The sequence below is a fragment of the Polypterus senegalus genome, chromosome 11 (assembly GCF_016835505.1).
Source record: "Polypterus senegalus isolate Bchr_013 chromosome 11, ASM1683550v1, whole genome shotgun sequence".
NCBI classification, from domain to species: Eukaryota; Metazoa; Chordata; class Cladistia; order Polypteriformes; family Polypteridae; genus Polypterus; species Polypterus senegalus.
In genome coordinates, this window is record NC_053164.1 from 57,638,465 (window position 1) to 57,653,142 (window position 14,678).

The 14,678-nt window shown below is 35.0% G+C and overlaps 1 protein-coding gene across 1 annotated transcript in view; it reads left to right on the forward strand.

Moving 5' to 3' along the window:
- vars2 (valyl-tRNA synthetase 2, mitochondrial) overlaps positions 1-14,678 on the forward strand; it is a 102,093-nt gene that overhangs the window by 38,388 nt on the left and 49,027 nt on the right. The window contains exons 12-18 of the mRNA XM_039768695.1: positions 1,136-1,226; positions 1,882-2,009; positions 3,609-3,712; positions 3,863-3,944; positions 4,460-4,536; positions 7,540-7,627; positions 8,902-9,010. Of these exons, the coding sequence (XP_039624629.1) occupies positions 1,136-1,226; positions 1,882-2,009; positions 3,609-3,712; positions 3,863-3,944; positions 4,460-4,536; positions 7,540-7,627; positions 8,902-9,010 (679 nt within the window). The remainder of the gene's footprint in view (positions 1-1,135; positions 1,227-1,881; positions 2,010-3,608; positions 3,713-3,862; positions 3,945-4,459; positions 4,537-7,539; positions 7,628-8,901; positions 9,011-14,678) is intronic.

Consider the following 14,678-nt stretch of genomic DNA (forward strand, 5'->3'; position numbering starts at 1 on the left):
TTCCTTCTTCATCTGTCCAGATGTCACATCAAGCACCCTTCTTGTTGTTATCCTTACTACTTCTGCTGTAGTTGCCCAGCTCTCTGGTAACTCTTCATTGCAACCCAGTGCCTGTCTTACCTCCTCCGTAAACTCAACCTTGCAGTCTTCCTTTTTCTACTTCCATTCTTTGATTCTTGGCTCTGCCCTTACTCCTGTCCTCTTCTTGATCTCAAACATCATCCTACAGACCACCATCCTAAGCTGCCTAACTACACTTTCCCCTGCTTTCATTTTGCAGTCATCAATCACTTTCAGATTGACCCTCCTGCATAGACTACAATCTGCCTGTGTGCATCTTCCTCCACTCTTGTATGTCACCCTATGTTCCTCCCTCCTCATAAAATACATATTCACCACAGCCATGTCCATCCTTTTCTCAAAATCCACAATCATCTCACCTTCTTCATTCCTCTCCTTGACGCCGTACCTGCCCATCACCTACTCATCTCTTCTGTTCCCTTCACCAACATGTCAATTTTCCAGATGAATTCTGCTCCAATCACCACTCTCTGTACCATTTTGCTATATAAATAGATAAATTAATATGATTTTATTGATTATGTCTTTGAATCACTGGTTGAACTAAGCCCTGGATAAAACCTAGTCTACTATAATTGCCACTATTCTTGTCTTTGCAATATTTTTTTACGATTTTATTTCACTGTATATCTAAAGTTATTTACTATGTTTTGTGTGTGAAAGTCATCTTTTATACAGGATAATAAAACAGGTACCTCAATTTGGATTTTGCATACAGATTGATACTTTATTAGCCTCTTTTGGTCTGTTACTGGACTATAATCTGTGCATGATGGTTCTTTAACATAACAACTGTATGTAGAGCTATGTACAATAAAGACATTCATCCTGGCAGTCAGTGTATCCTCAGCAGTAATTTATGAGTGTATTTTAGAATGCCCATTATCTAAAAGTTATTAAAGCAGTTTACACTATAAGTGAATGTGTGAATATCTGCACACACATATGTTAGTTTTGACTTCCAGTGTGCAGTTTAACATGATTAATTTTTGTAAAACAGGTAGAAAACCCGGTAACTGCTGTACTATCATAAACCTTATATTTTTTTATTTAGTGTCTTCATGGGAAGCATGCCTGTCATCCATTTACAGGAAGAATGTTACCCATTCTTACTGACACTTTGGTTAATCCACATCTGGGAACAGGTAATTGACTCTATGCATGAGATACTACTGTAGCTACTACAGCTTCTGCTAAACATATACTTCATACTTTTAAACCTTTCATTTATTTGAATGAGAAACCTGTTTTACTGTAACATTTTTCCAAAATTTTGTTGTCTCACAAATGCATTTACTTCTGTGCACATAAAGCTGTCCTTTGATGGTTTAACCTAGTCCAAATTTTTATCAGCTATTGTAGTAAATTAAATTCTTTTTTCTCATTTACACTTAAGATGCTGTATAGTTGACTGGTTTACTACAAAAATAAAACTGTTGTTGAAAACAGGTTTTTTTTTATTACTTAAGTTGCTTTTTATTACACTTTTTTGCCTCCATATTTTATATCACTTTAAATGCTATGAACAATAATAATGTGATCCCCAGAACATAATTACGCAATTAAGTAACATATTTATGGTAAAAAAAGTATGTTTAGGTTAATTGTAGTCCAGTTGATTAAAGAACATATCAAAATATGCTTTGATGGTTTTTTATTTATATTTTTATAAATATTTAGAGGTGCATGTTGAGGTATATTTTGTACATTTTATATAATGTTCTAGTCATTATGTGGAAAGGTTGCCCTTCAATAATAGTTGATACTATATCATGATTTTAAAATGTTGTTTATATACAGGTGCAGTAAAATGCACTCCAGCACATGATGCTGTTGATTTTGAGATATCTGAGCGTCATGGTCTTCCACGTCTCTCAGTAATTCATGAAGATGGCACTATGACTGGGCTCTGTGGAGAATGGCTACAGGTAGTTACTTTTGATACGTTTTTATTCCAGTTACTGGCTTAAAAGGTTTTTAATTTCATTGAATATTTGACTGATCTGGACGAATCTTTACGTTTTGTTTGTTATTATGGGTGTAGGAAGGTGCCACCATAGATCTATCCTGTCAGACTGATTAAAATATATATTTATACAACTGATTTTTGTTTTATTAATAAAGCAAAACAAACAGTTACACACAAGTCACAAATCTAGCCATGCAAGCAATACAGGCTGATCATTTACAAATACACAAGAAACCAAAGAAAAATTCTGTTAATTGAAGGAGACTGGAAATGGATGGGGTGTTTGTCTTTTTCTTTGTGGATTGCATCCACTGCACAAAAATGGTTGAGAGTTCCAAAGATTATTTCAAATACTGTACAGCTTTACATTTACAGCTTCTATATTCATAAAATTTTCTGAAAAAAGTCAGTGCCACATATGGAAAACTTTAGTCCATGGTAAATATAAAATGGCTTTAGCATAGTAATTGTTGCAAACTAGAACAATGCCTTGCTTATAGTGTTAACTTTTTAACACTGTTTGTGGCCACAGATTATTCAATTTTTTTCCCTTCAAATATTGTGATAAAGAGGATCCGCAATATCAGTGTAATGGGCTTTAATTGTCAAGTCCATTCTCAATGATAATAAATGTGGTTTAGTTCCCACCTCTGACCCTCTGTGGCACCGAGTCTGGGCATTAAGCTACATGTGCTATGATTGTTTAAAAAGATGTAAACAGATGTAGTACATGTAGTACTATGTTTTAATGAACTACATCATTAGTCCTAAGGGAGTATGATGTTTTTTATTCCATAAGTTTAACATGAAAATGCATTAGAACCATGTTTACAAGCAGTTCTTTTCTAGAAAAACAATACTATAGTAGTCATGCATAAATTATGGCATGCCATTTTCAAGTTTAAGTTTTATTTGTCATTTGTGATAGTTATATTGGAATCGTTATTCACTATTGTTCTCTCAATAACATTGGAAGTATCTAATACATAGCTAGAAGGATTTTTTTAATGTCTGTATCATTTACATCAGTTTAGTATAAAGTGTAGTGTAAGAGGATGACATCTATCCATCTATTCATTCATCCATCTTGCAGGCCAGCTTATCCAGAGCAGGGAGAAGTCTTTTGTACAAAATATTCATCTGCTTTAGTGCATAATGTAGCACTTTGCCATTTATCTACTGTTGACAATTCTGTCATTCACATATCTGGAGTCATCTCCTCCATCTTCATATATATATTGGTTTAATGTCTTCATTATATTGCCCTGAGAATTAGGTCATTTTTTTAAATGTTTGACATTTTCTAATGATTTTTTCTTCCATGTCCTTAGACACACCTAAATATAGTTATTTATTTTATATATTTCTTGTGGGCTTTAGTAAGCTGTAGCTATTTGTTTCAGAGTCAGGCTCTAAGTGGACTAGTCTTTGACTTCTTCTTAAATAGATGCTTTTATGTCAGAATCAGTTTGAGTAATTATTTTTCAAATTCAGTAAACAAAAAATGAAATGTCCTTACTATGAATCTTATCAGTTACTGAGTTTTGTACATTAATAGGGAGTCAAACGTTTCTTGGCAAGAGAGCGAGTATTGGAGGCTTTAAAGCAGAAAGGACTATACAGAGGAACTTATGATCATGCTATGGCTCTGCCACTGTGCAGGTACTCATTAGTTTTGCCTTTGTTAAAATGTTCTCTTTATTGCGCCTTTTGTAATTTGCATATTTTCTACTTAGCAATTACTATTTTGTTACTGTTTTTCTTGAACTTTCACAACCTTTTCTTGTCACTCTCTGCATGCTTCTTCTGTAGCCGCACTGGTGATGTTGTGGAACCTCTTTTGAAGAGCCAGTGGTTTTTGAGATGCGATGAAATGGCAAAGCGAGCAGTGGAGGTGAGGGTCATGACATTTTTTTCTGTCTTCTGTTCAATTCATTGTTCTTGTAAACTGAACTGGGGATGGAGGAGAATTCAACAGGACTAGATAGATAGAGCCTATGTGTTATTTTTGAAACATTCTCTTCTGTCTAATTAATTCTGTCATTCAAACCAACATCTATGATTGAGAAAAAGAAAATAATTAAGTGTATTCCTCTGTAAAAAAAAACAAAAAACTTTAAACTTTAAAAGCTATTAATAGACAAGAGGTGTCTGCACTTTTTGGTTGTTTCATTTTTCATAAAGTGTGTAGAAAAGTTACATTTTCAAGCATAAACTTTAAGTCCTAGTTAAGACACATTAATTTGTTTTTGCTGTAGGAATTATTGGGAGGAATATTCTTTTAATCATCAATCAGAGTGGACAGCTACATGAACTGCATCAGAGACTAAGGTCCTAACTGACCACTCTTAAATGCAAGGCAGAAAAGGTAATAATATAAAATTTTAACTAAGGTCATTCTTGTTACAGGCAGTGGAGTCTGGCAATCTGGACTTTATTCCCCATTTCCACAGGAAAACTTGGAACACATGGTTATCATCTATCAGGTACATTAGCGTTGAGTCTTGGAGATTTTTTACACTGTACATTAATTAATGCCTAACAAACCTGGAATACTGTTATTAAGAATAGCATACTTGGAAAGGGATGTTAACTAATTAATGATTATGCAGTAATATAGCATTGATAGCCTTAAAAATTGTTTTTGCTTATTTAATATGCTGTGTATGTAGAATAGTAGAAGTTAAACATATAGCTGTTGAAGAGAATTATTTTTATCAGCTAGAAAATAAACAAATATGTAAAGGATATAGTGCAAACTGAAACATTAGAAAACAAATATTCAAGTGTATGAAAAAATGTTTTTTGAGGTTTTTAGCATCCTAAGTTAATAAAAACTATAAGTCTCAGGCATTACATGTGTAGAAAAACTGCAGCCGTTTTGGTCTCATTTATAAAACCATCACAGAAACAAAGTTAATCCTAAATTCAATAGATCTAATTGTATGTTAAAATCAATATACAAAGCGATGAAAACATTCTTAGTATGTGTACAGACACTCGCAATTATGCAAGATTTTTTTGAAAGCAAAAACAAATAAGTAAATAAATAAAAAAAATATTTTAAGTTCAGGTGACATCAAGTGTGAACGCCTTAAAACCCAAAGAAAAAAACAACAGCCAAAATGAGAATGAATTAACATATTGAGAGGATGCAAGAAAGTGGCTTTTTTGCCGTTATCAGATACTAAGAGTCATCCTTCCATACCTCTGTTAGCAGTCCCATCTCCTCCTCTCCAACATGCGCAATAATGCTATTTCTTGCAGACAGACTCAGAATATCTCGGCCTACTCTCAGTTGAAAGTTGCCTGTTGTCTTGAAGGCTGCCCTTATGCATGTCTTTACAGTTTGTGATTAAAGAGCTCAAGGTTGGATTAAGAGGGGATTTGAGCAAACAACAGGATTCGTATGTGTGATTGCATACATGTGACAATCTTAGTGAATGAACACGCATATTAGTAAGAAGCACCAACGTTCAATAAATACTCCAGTCATCTGCTATTTTAACAGAGTTGTTTGTGGGTGATTTCTTGATCTTTATATGGCATTATATCCTCCCATAAAAAAAACAAAAAAAAAAACGGGACTGTGCTCCCCTTGACTTTCTCGTATACTGAGACAGAGGAAAAGGTCATCAAAACCAATTCCAGTTCTGTGATATTTCTCAAATATCATATGTCTTTGTTTCTCATCATAACTAATTGATAATATTGATACACAATCATTTATCTCTATTTATAATCAAACTTTATATTAAAATGATATTTTTGCACGTAAGGAGGTCAAAAATGGTGGCGGCATTTTTTCATGGTTACATATGTATTACCTAGATTTTGTGCAAATTAAAAAGAGTTATAGTCACCTAAAAACATGGAAAAAGTGTTAGCATTATATAATATTTGTTGCAATAAATTGCTATAGGTAAAACTGAATTTAGCTGCATATAATTATGATAATGATTGTGGAAATAAAAACTAAAATGAAATGAACTACCATAAACACGATAGGGATGTTGCAACTTATTGTTTCCATTACATCTTTATATTTACATGGCATATTCAATGTTTACACGTTATTGTTAAACTGACGATGTATATAATTTAACAAAATGAATAATAGTTATTGAAAGAATGTGTTATATTGAATACGGTTTTTAATATCGTGTACACATTTATATTTCCATGATACAAAAAATTTGGATGGTTGTTTAACTCTTTCAGGGCTGATGTTGACTTTTGTCAAAAGGAGGCTTTGATGATGGTAATCGACTGTAAACTGTGACAAAACAACCCGTTATGTTTTATTTGGATTCTTGTTTCTAGAAGGAAAGTTAGATTCATTGGTTTGACCGCCATCTCCTGTGCTCGCGTGAGTAACAACGGCAAAAATGGCACTGACATTTGGTAAGAGATCAAAGCGAATGTGTAAGGCAAAATACTTCATGAAAGACGTTTTGCCTATTATCTCTGAACTGGACGATGACTTGTCGGACTCAGCTCTTGATACAAGTGATTGAAAACGAGTGTGAGGTTGCAGCTTTAGCTGATTGGTACCCAGCTAATCATTGTACTGACAATGTTCGCCAGGGAGGACTGCCACTTAACAATAATAAGAGGTAGAAACCAGATTACAATGCACCAGGCACACAAAGACAGCCTGGCAGCAAATTTGCTGCAAATTCTTGACAAACTGCTAGCCACAGCATGCAACAACAGATATTTTATGTTGATTTCTGTGTGAAACTATTGCTTTTCAGAAACTATGTTTTTTGAAATAAATATTCAGCCCTCAAAGAGTTAAATAAAATACTACTTCTGGTTGAGTAATTTTTCTCAAATTTCATATCTGTTTGCTGTTTATCACTATAAATATCTATACAAAGTTTTAATCATGTATTTGTAATTATAACCATAGTTTACTTGAAAATTCACAAAGTATTCAGTTAAAGTGCCAGTGGCCCAAAAGTTGGTAGAATTCCTTATTTTTGATATAAAGCATATGCACAAAATCCCATTGACCTAGGTCAAAGCATTTTCGAGTTATCGTGTTTACACACAGACAGACATAATTTCAAAAATAGGATTTTCTTACTTGGAAAGGTCTAAAACGACAAGATTCATCAAAATCTTGAGGTTGAATTTTTTCATGTTTCCTATTCTGTCTCTATACTATATGTACGAGAAAGTAAAAATTAAAGGTGTTACTTGGGAAGAGACAACATTCTTGTTCTTGTTGTTCACATGCACACAAATTTAAGATGTTAGTAATTTGTAAACAGGGTTTGAGTGGGAAGGATTTAGGAACATTTATTTGCACATACAGATGTTTTATAAATTGTTCATAGGAACTTTTAGAAAATAATTGTATGTTAAAATATAGGAACATTCTATGCAGTTTTTATTTAATTTTTTTATAAATTAGGCTCCAGGTTTTAAAGTCTACTTTCACATTTCTAATCATTGGCAAATTGATATTACTATCTTGACAGTGACTGGTGCATTTCAAGACAGCTTTGGTGGGGCCATCAGATTCCAGCATACCAGATCTCAATTACAGGGTCATATGAGAAAGAAATGGTAGGTTTTTGAATGGAAAAAAAGAGAGTAATCTGTATCTACAGTGCTATGCAAATTTACATTGATGTAAATATCCTTAAACCATGGGTATTGACTAAACATGATACTTTAAAGTGTTGTTTATTGAAATTAGGAAATGTTTTCATTAATCAAGCAAATGATATTACCTACAGCTCATTTTTAAGCATACATCTATTTTCACGTACATAGATGGTAAAAAACCACAACATTTGTTGGATTGAAATTTCTACCTTCATTTCTTAAATAAAAGCAAATAAAACTAATAAAAATAAAACAGTACAATGACAAAAGTGGAAAACAATAACAACTGTGAGCATTGAAAACCATTTTCTTCCAGTTCTGCAGTATCTGGGACATTGAAGCAATGGTTCTCTGAATGTTATTCCATTCCTGCTGAAGGCTCTGAGGAAGTTGCTAGCAATTTAAAGAGAGAAGGTTATGTCTATGGATGTTGTGACCAAGGATGATCGAAAGGTGATCTGTGAGGGTAAAATCAGAAAAGAAGGCAGGCCAGGACAGAATCTTCAGGACAGCTGTGTGTAACCTTCCATTTTTCTGCTGTATTGTGAGAACCTATTGCCATTGGTGATGAGTCCATCAAAGCCTTTGTCTGGCCCAAGACAGTTAGGTGTGCAGAGTCTGAAGAGAGAGTAGCTGTCAGGTTACCTTTCTCTAAGGCAAGCAGAATAGGACTGAGCTCACACTTTCCTGTTATTGATGCAGTCATTATTTCTGTCAGCACATTAAGCAGCCATAGAATGACCAGACCTTGGACACTCTGTGTTGCATGCCTGAGACCTTGCCTGTAGTTGAGTTACATTAACTTAATATATGGCAAGACTGGTAAATTACATGCCTGCCTGGATCTTGACAATGGCCCTTCAACTTTTTTTGGAGAAATTGAAACCATTATAAAATGCATGGAACACTATGTGTGGCATTTGTCTTTTTGAGTTAAAACCTTAATTAAAGGTGACCTGATCAGGCATTGTTTCACTTGGACTGCATTAACTAAAAATGCACCTAAGGTGTTGTAATGTTTTATCAACTTGCAATGTATAAGCTGTGTTGCTTGCTGAAAGAACTGGCAAGATTTCTGACAGTTACACAAGCTGTACTCATATATTTATCATTCAGGAGAAAGTATTTTCTTCATTATACTGTATATTATTTACATTTTTGCTTGAAATTGTATAGTTACTAACTATATATAACTAAGTGCACTGCCATATAAAATCTTTTTATTAATTTAGCAAAATGACAGTGATGGAGTATGGGTTTGTGCGAGAAATGAAGATGATGCCAAAGCATTAGCTTCAAAAAAACTTCAGATTCCACAAGATCAGATCACCCTGACACAAGGTAAGATGTTACTTAAAGTATTTCATCCAAACTATTTTATCATCTTGATATGCCCTAATTGATACTGAGACATTTCTCTCTTTTTAATATAATGAAGCAGAGGGGATTTCTTCATGTTTGGTAAATACAGCTTGACTTCAAAAACTGAGAAAGTGAGATTTTAAAAATCGTCAAGACATTAGTTTGAACATTTTCAAAATGTGGTACTTTGTATCTGCTGTTAATGCCCACGGTTTAACCGTTTCATTAAAGACAGTATTACAGTTCTAGCAAGAAGGTATATTCCTAATTTTATGTTAAACAACTTTACTACTTGTAATGTATGTGCTGTCCACCTAAGATGGGTTGGAATAGTAGAACCCATCATTAAAGTTTGCAGTGCACCGTCTATCGGAATGTATTTTATAATGGATATTGTAATAAAATGCATTGAAGTGGCCATTCCAACAGGTGGTGCATTACAAATATTTATATCATTGAAATGCATGTTTGTGATGCACCATCTGTCAGAATGACAATTGCAATGCATATGTTTTATGCCATGTGGTACAGGTTTCATAAAAGCAGTTTTAATGATTGTGATATGCTATCTGTTAGAATGACAAATGCAGTGCATTTTATTACCACAAATGTTTGTGAGACACCATCTGTTGGATTGAAAGAGACACAGGAAACAGATGAACACACAAATGTGTTGAAACATTGACAGATACCCTTTTATTGAAGATTGATTTGCACATGTCATATTTTTAGTATTGTTGATACTATCAATAAAATTATGGCCATTGCACATTCTTGCTGTTAGAACCTTTGTTCTTTTTTTAGAGTGAAGATGCTTCACATAATGTTGTTACAGACTCTTACTGTTTATAAAATCAGCAGTTGAATTTATAACAGTAACATTTTAAAGTACATAATTTGTTAATTTAATGTGAGACTATGGAATATGAAGTGAATATTAAGTTGTGTTTGGACACTGGAATGATTCATGGCTGAAGTATCAGATCTGTGTAGCTCACATGTTTATCCTTGTATTTGTGGAGCTGCCTGCTGTTATCAGCTTTTTTATTCTACAGTCCTAAGATATGTCATTAGGTAATCTGGTTACTGTAAATTAATCATGTTGGAGCAAATGTGGGTGTGTAATGCATCGGTAGTTCCCTCCTTTACTTGCTGCAACTGGGAAAAACCTACCCTCCCTGGCCCAGTGTTTGGAAAAAATGGTTAAGAAACAGATGTGTGATATATATATAGTAGTTTATTGTAGTTAGTTATGGTGCCCCATTGCCCTGAGCAGGATGAAACTGAAGCTGAAGCTACAGTGGGCATGTGATCATCAAACTGGATTGCTAAAAAAAATGCGTTACCTGGTCTGAAAAATCTTGATTTATGGACACAGTCTACCCTTTTTAAAATGGACACTTCCAGCAGAGTAATGAGCCATATCACAAAGCATGCATCATCTTAACTTCTTCTTCTTTCAGCTGCTCCCATTAGGGGTTGCCACAGTGGATCATCTTCTTCCATATCTTTCTGTTCTCTGCATCTTGTTCTGTTACACCTATCACTTTTATGTCCTCTCTCACCACATCCATAAACCTTCTCTTAGGTTTACGGTTTTTCCTCTTCCCTGGCAGCTCTATCCTTAGCTTCGTTTTCCCAATATACTCAGCATCTCTCCTCTGCACATGTCCAAACCAATGCAATCTCGCCTCTCTGACTTTGTCTCCCAACCATCCAACTTGAGCTGACCCTCTAATGTACTCATTTCTAATGGTGTCCATTCTCGTCACACCCAGTGCAAAATCTTAGCATCTTTAACTCTGCTACCTGCAGCTCCGTCTCCTGCTTTCTGGTCAGTGCCACCATCTCCAGCCCATATAACATAGCTGGTCTCACTACCGTCCTGTAGACCTTCCCTTTCACTCTTGCTGATACCTGTCTGTCACAAATTACTCCTGACACTCTTCTCCACCCATTCCACCCTGCATGCACTCTTTTTTTCACCTCTCTTCCACAGTCTTCATTAACTTATTCTATGACAGAAACTTCAGTTTAGAGCACTTTTAGGATGAAGTGGGACGGAAGGTTTACAGCATGACTGTGTGTCCAAAATTCGTGATGGAATTGAAGCGCTGCTAAGCATAGAAACTGGATTTGGCTGCTGTGTAACCAAACATCCTTTTTAATGACCACTTTTTAACCCAGCTATTTAATTATTAATTTGAATTATTTATTTTGTTCCCTTGTTTATCATCTGACAGCTGCTTGCATACTGCACATGTTGAAAACCACAGCTCTAGTCAATAACTACATTGGCATAGGGACTACTTTTTTGTAACAATTTTGGGATATGTTTATTTAAGAACTACACAAGGCAAGACAATATTTAACATTCAATTTTGTAAATTTTTTTAAAAATAAATCCAGGATTGCTATGGCCCCTGAGGACAGCCTGTTTTACCCAAGTTTGTAAACCATTGAGATAGCATGCCAGGACGTTTTCATATTTTAATATCTGGTATATAATGAAATATTATTGTCTGTGCATGTGGGTCCAGTCTTACTGTTCAGTTTCACTTTGGTTGCTCATTCAAATGAGATCAAAACAGGATAGGAGAGGTTGAGACACACAAGAATATTGAGGAAAGTCATAGGAGAAATGCTAAGTGTACATGTAAGGCAAAAGGTATCAAATAATTTCCAACTTATTCTATTATCCTTCTTCAACAGGTAGCATAGCAAGTTTCTAATAAAGACCTAATTAGTCAGTCAGTCATTATCCAGTCCGCTATATCCTAACACAGGGTCATGAGGGTCTGCTGGAGCCAATCCCAGCCAACACAGGACACAAGGCAGGAAGAAATCCCAGGCAGGACGCCAGCCCACTGCAGAAGACCTAATTAATCATTTATTTTCATATTCATATTATGCAAATCCTTAAATTTTATGTAACACATTAATATAAAACATGACCGGAAATTGCAGTTTTTAATGCTTGTGTGTTGGGTGCAGTTACAGTTACATAAAAGTATTCCACCTCTCAATTTTATAGTAGAACTTTTAATAATATTCATTTGCTGGGAACATTATTTACTTATGAATGTGTGTCAGGAATTCTCTGTATTTTGAGTCATAAATGATTACGAAATCCCTTACCGTGCGACCAATATGTGGACTTTCCTTCTTGACAATATGGACTGATAATATACAGGTAAGTGTTAGGCAATGCCACAAACACACATGGTGCATATGTATGCTGTGAAGCCCACCATGCATGAGCTGGCATATGCCCTAATAATTTATCACAGCTCCTTGAAATAGCTGACTGAAATTAGAAGTGGTGTTCCAGCTCTTATGTTGAGAATGACAGGATTATGGATATAAATTTATACACTGTTCATGGCACAAATTGAATGCTTGATAGAAATTGAGAGCTTTGGAAGCTTTGTAGTACCAGTGCATGCTCCCCAACTTGAAGATATGTAACCTGCTTGGTTTCTACATGTCCACATTTTTCCCCTTTTGCCTCTGTTAATTTATTACTTTTGAATGTCCACCTCTCACCATTCAGCTCTCTTATCAATCTGCCTTTTCCCTAAAAAAAATTAGTAACACATTTCTACCCTGATTATACCTGCTGTAGGCCTAAGGAAATAGAAGAACGTGAACCATGTTAGTCCTCCTGACATTAGGAGCATCATATTGCATCCTCTGCCTCTGAACACCAGCCTAATTAGTCCAGCCCCACTTCTCTAATTTGATGTACATACTCCTGCATTGATTATCTGTGATTCGTCTATTATTAAAGTTATTCCTTTTTCTATATGTTTATTTCTTCTGCTTGTAAAACTCATTTATTGTAGTTAGGGTTGCTGGTGATGAGGTCTGTATATTTATGCATAGTAAAGAGGACAGCAGTCTCTGTTATGTTATAAAGACCTATTTATTTTCATAAAAGCACTTTCAGTAAGCAAACACTCCATTTGGTCCAGGTATTCTCATCTTATTTTAACCAAAGCTTAAGTGTTGCTATGCTCCATCATAATTTAACTTGTTAATCGATTTAATACTTAGGTGGTTATTTATTTATTTGTATGTATACAGTTATTTTAGGGCCCTCTCAGTGTTCTTACTGCTATAGATCATTGGTGATTGTGTTTGAGAAATAAATCACTGCTGCTTAATTGTGCTCCAGTTTCTTGTCTCCTCAGGGGAGCTGGGGAGGAAAGAAAAGAACATTGATGTTGTATTGCAAAAATTAAACGAATAGATGCTTGATTCATGTTTTAGGGCTGAAAATAATGCTTATTTTGTATGTAATTATATAAGCACTTTTTGTAACTTTTTTAAACACCTCCTTAGCTTTTTGTAACACTTTTTTAGGCTCATTATTAGCAGGATATTTACTGTAATTTCGGGGCACCCTTTTCCTTCTATAACTTTATTTTGTAACCCTGCTTAGGACTCTTAACTTTAAACCTTTAAGGTAATAAGAGACATAGACAGGCACTGGTCAGCTGTCTACTTCAATTGGTCCTTTTTTATGTGACTCTCTCGTTTCTTTCTATAGCTATTCCTTTCTCACCCCATTTCTTTCTCCTTTTGGATCCGTCTGTTCTCCATCTCTCCTATAACCACTGATAGCTGTTATTCCTAGGATCCATTGCAGCCAGGTTGGCTCTCACCTCTCTCTAAAAATTGCTGGAGTCTCCCTCTTCTAACTTCTGGTAGCCCCCTTGTTATAACATGGTTCTTCTTGAACTCTTTGTTATGCCGATCAACATATCCTCCAGTACCGACATTAGTAAGTGGGTTTCTGAAGATGAGCTGGGTGGCCAGAGATCACTAACATGGAGAGCCTCTTGTTTATACAAGCAGCCTTCTTTCTTTACTTCTGTTTCCTCGCAGGCCAAATATGTGATGGGGTATTTGTTCAATCTTTTATCTTTAAAACAGTTGTCATTTTTACATTTTAATAGGTTCAATGAAAATATGATCACAATAAGCAAGACTAAGGACTGGTTTTAAGACATAGTTTGCCATGAAGCTGTTAACCTTGTTTTGTCATATTTTTTATTTAATTAATTGCAATGATTGTTTTGACTGACCAGTGCTAATTCGTTCTCATTCATTTTTGTCTGTTGTTGATGTCTGTTATGCCACTTGGTAATACTGTGTATTAGAAATGTAACAAATGGAGGACCTTTATTCAGAAATTGTCTGTGCTGGATTCCTCCCACATCCCAAAGACATGTTTGTTAAATTAGTTTGCAATTCTAAAATGTCTTAGTGTGAGAATGGGTGTACATGTGCTTTGTGATGGACTGGTGCCCCAGTTGGTGTTGGTTATTGTGTTGAGGCCAGAGTTGCCAGGATGGGTATTGGCACCATGTGACTCAGAATTGGATTATTGGTACAGTGCATCTGGAAAGTATTCACAGCGCATCACTTTTTCCACATTTTGTTATGTTACAGCCTTATTCCAAAATGGATTAAATTAATTTTTCTCCTCAGAATTCTACACACAACACCCCATAATGACAACGTGAAAAAGTTTACTTGAGATTTTTGCAAATTTATTAAAAATAAAAAAATTGAGAAAGCACATGTACATAAGTATTCACAGCCTTTGCCATGAAGCTCCAAATTGAGCTCAGGTGCATCC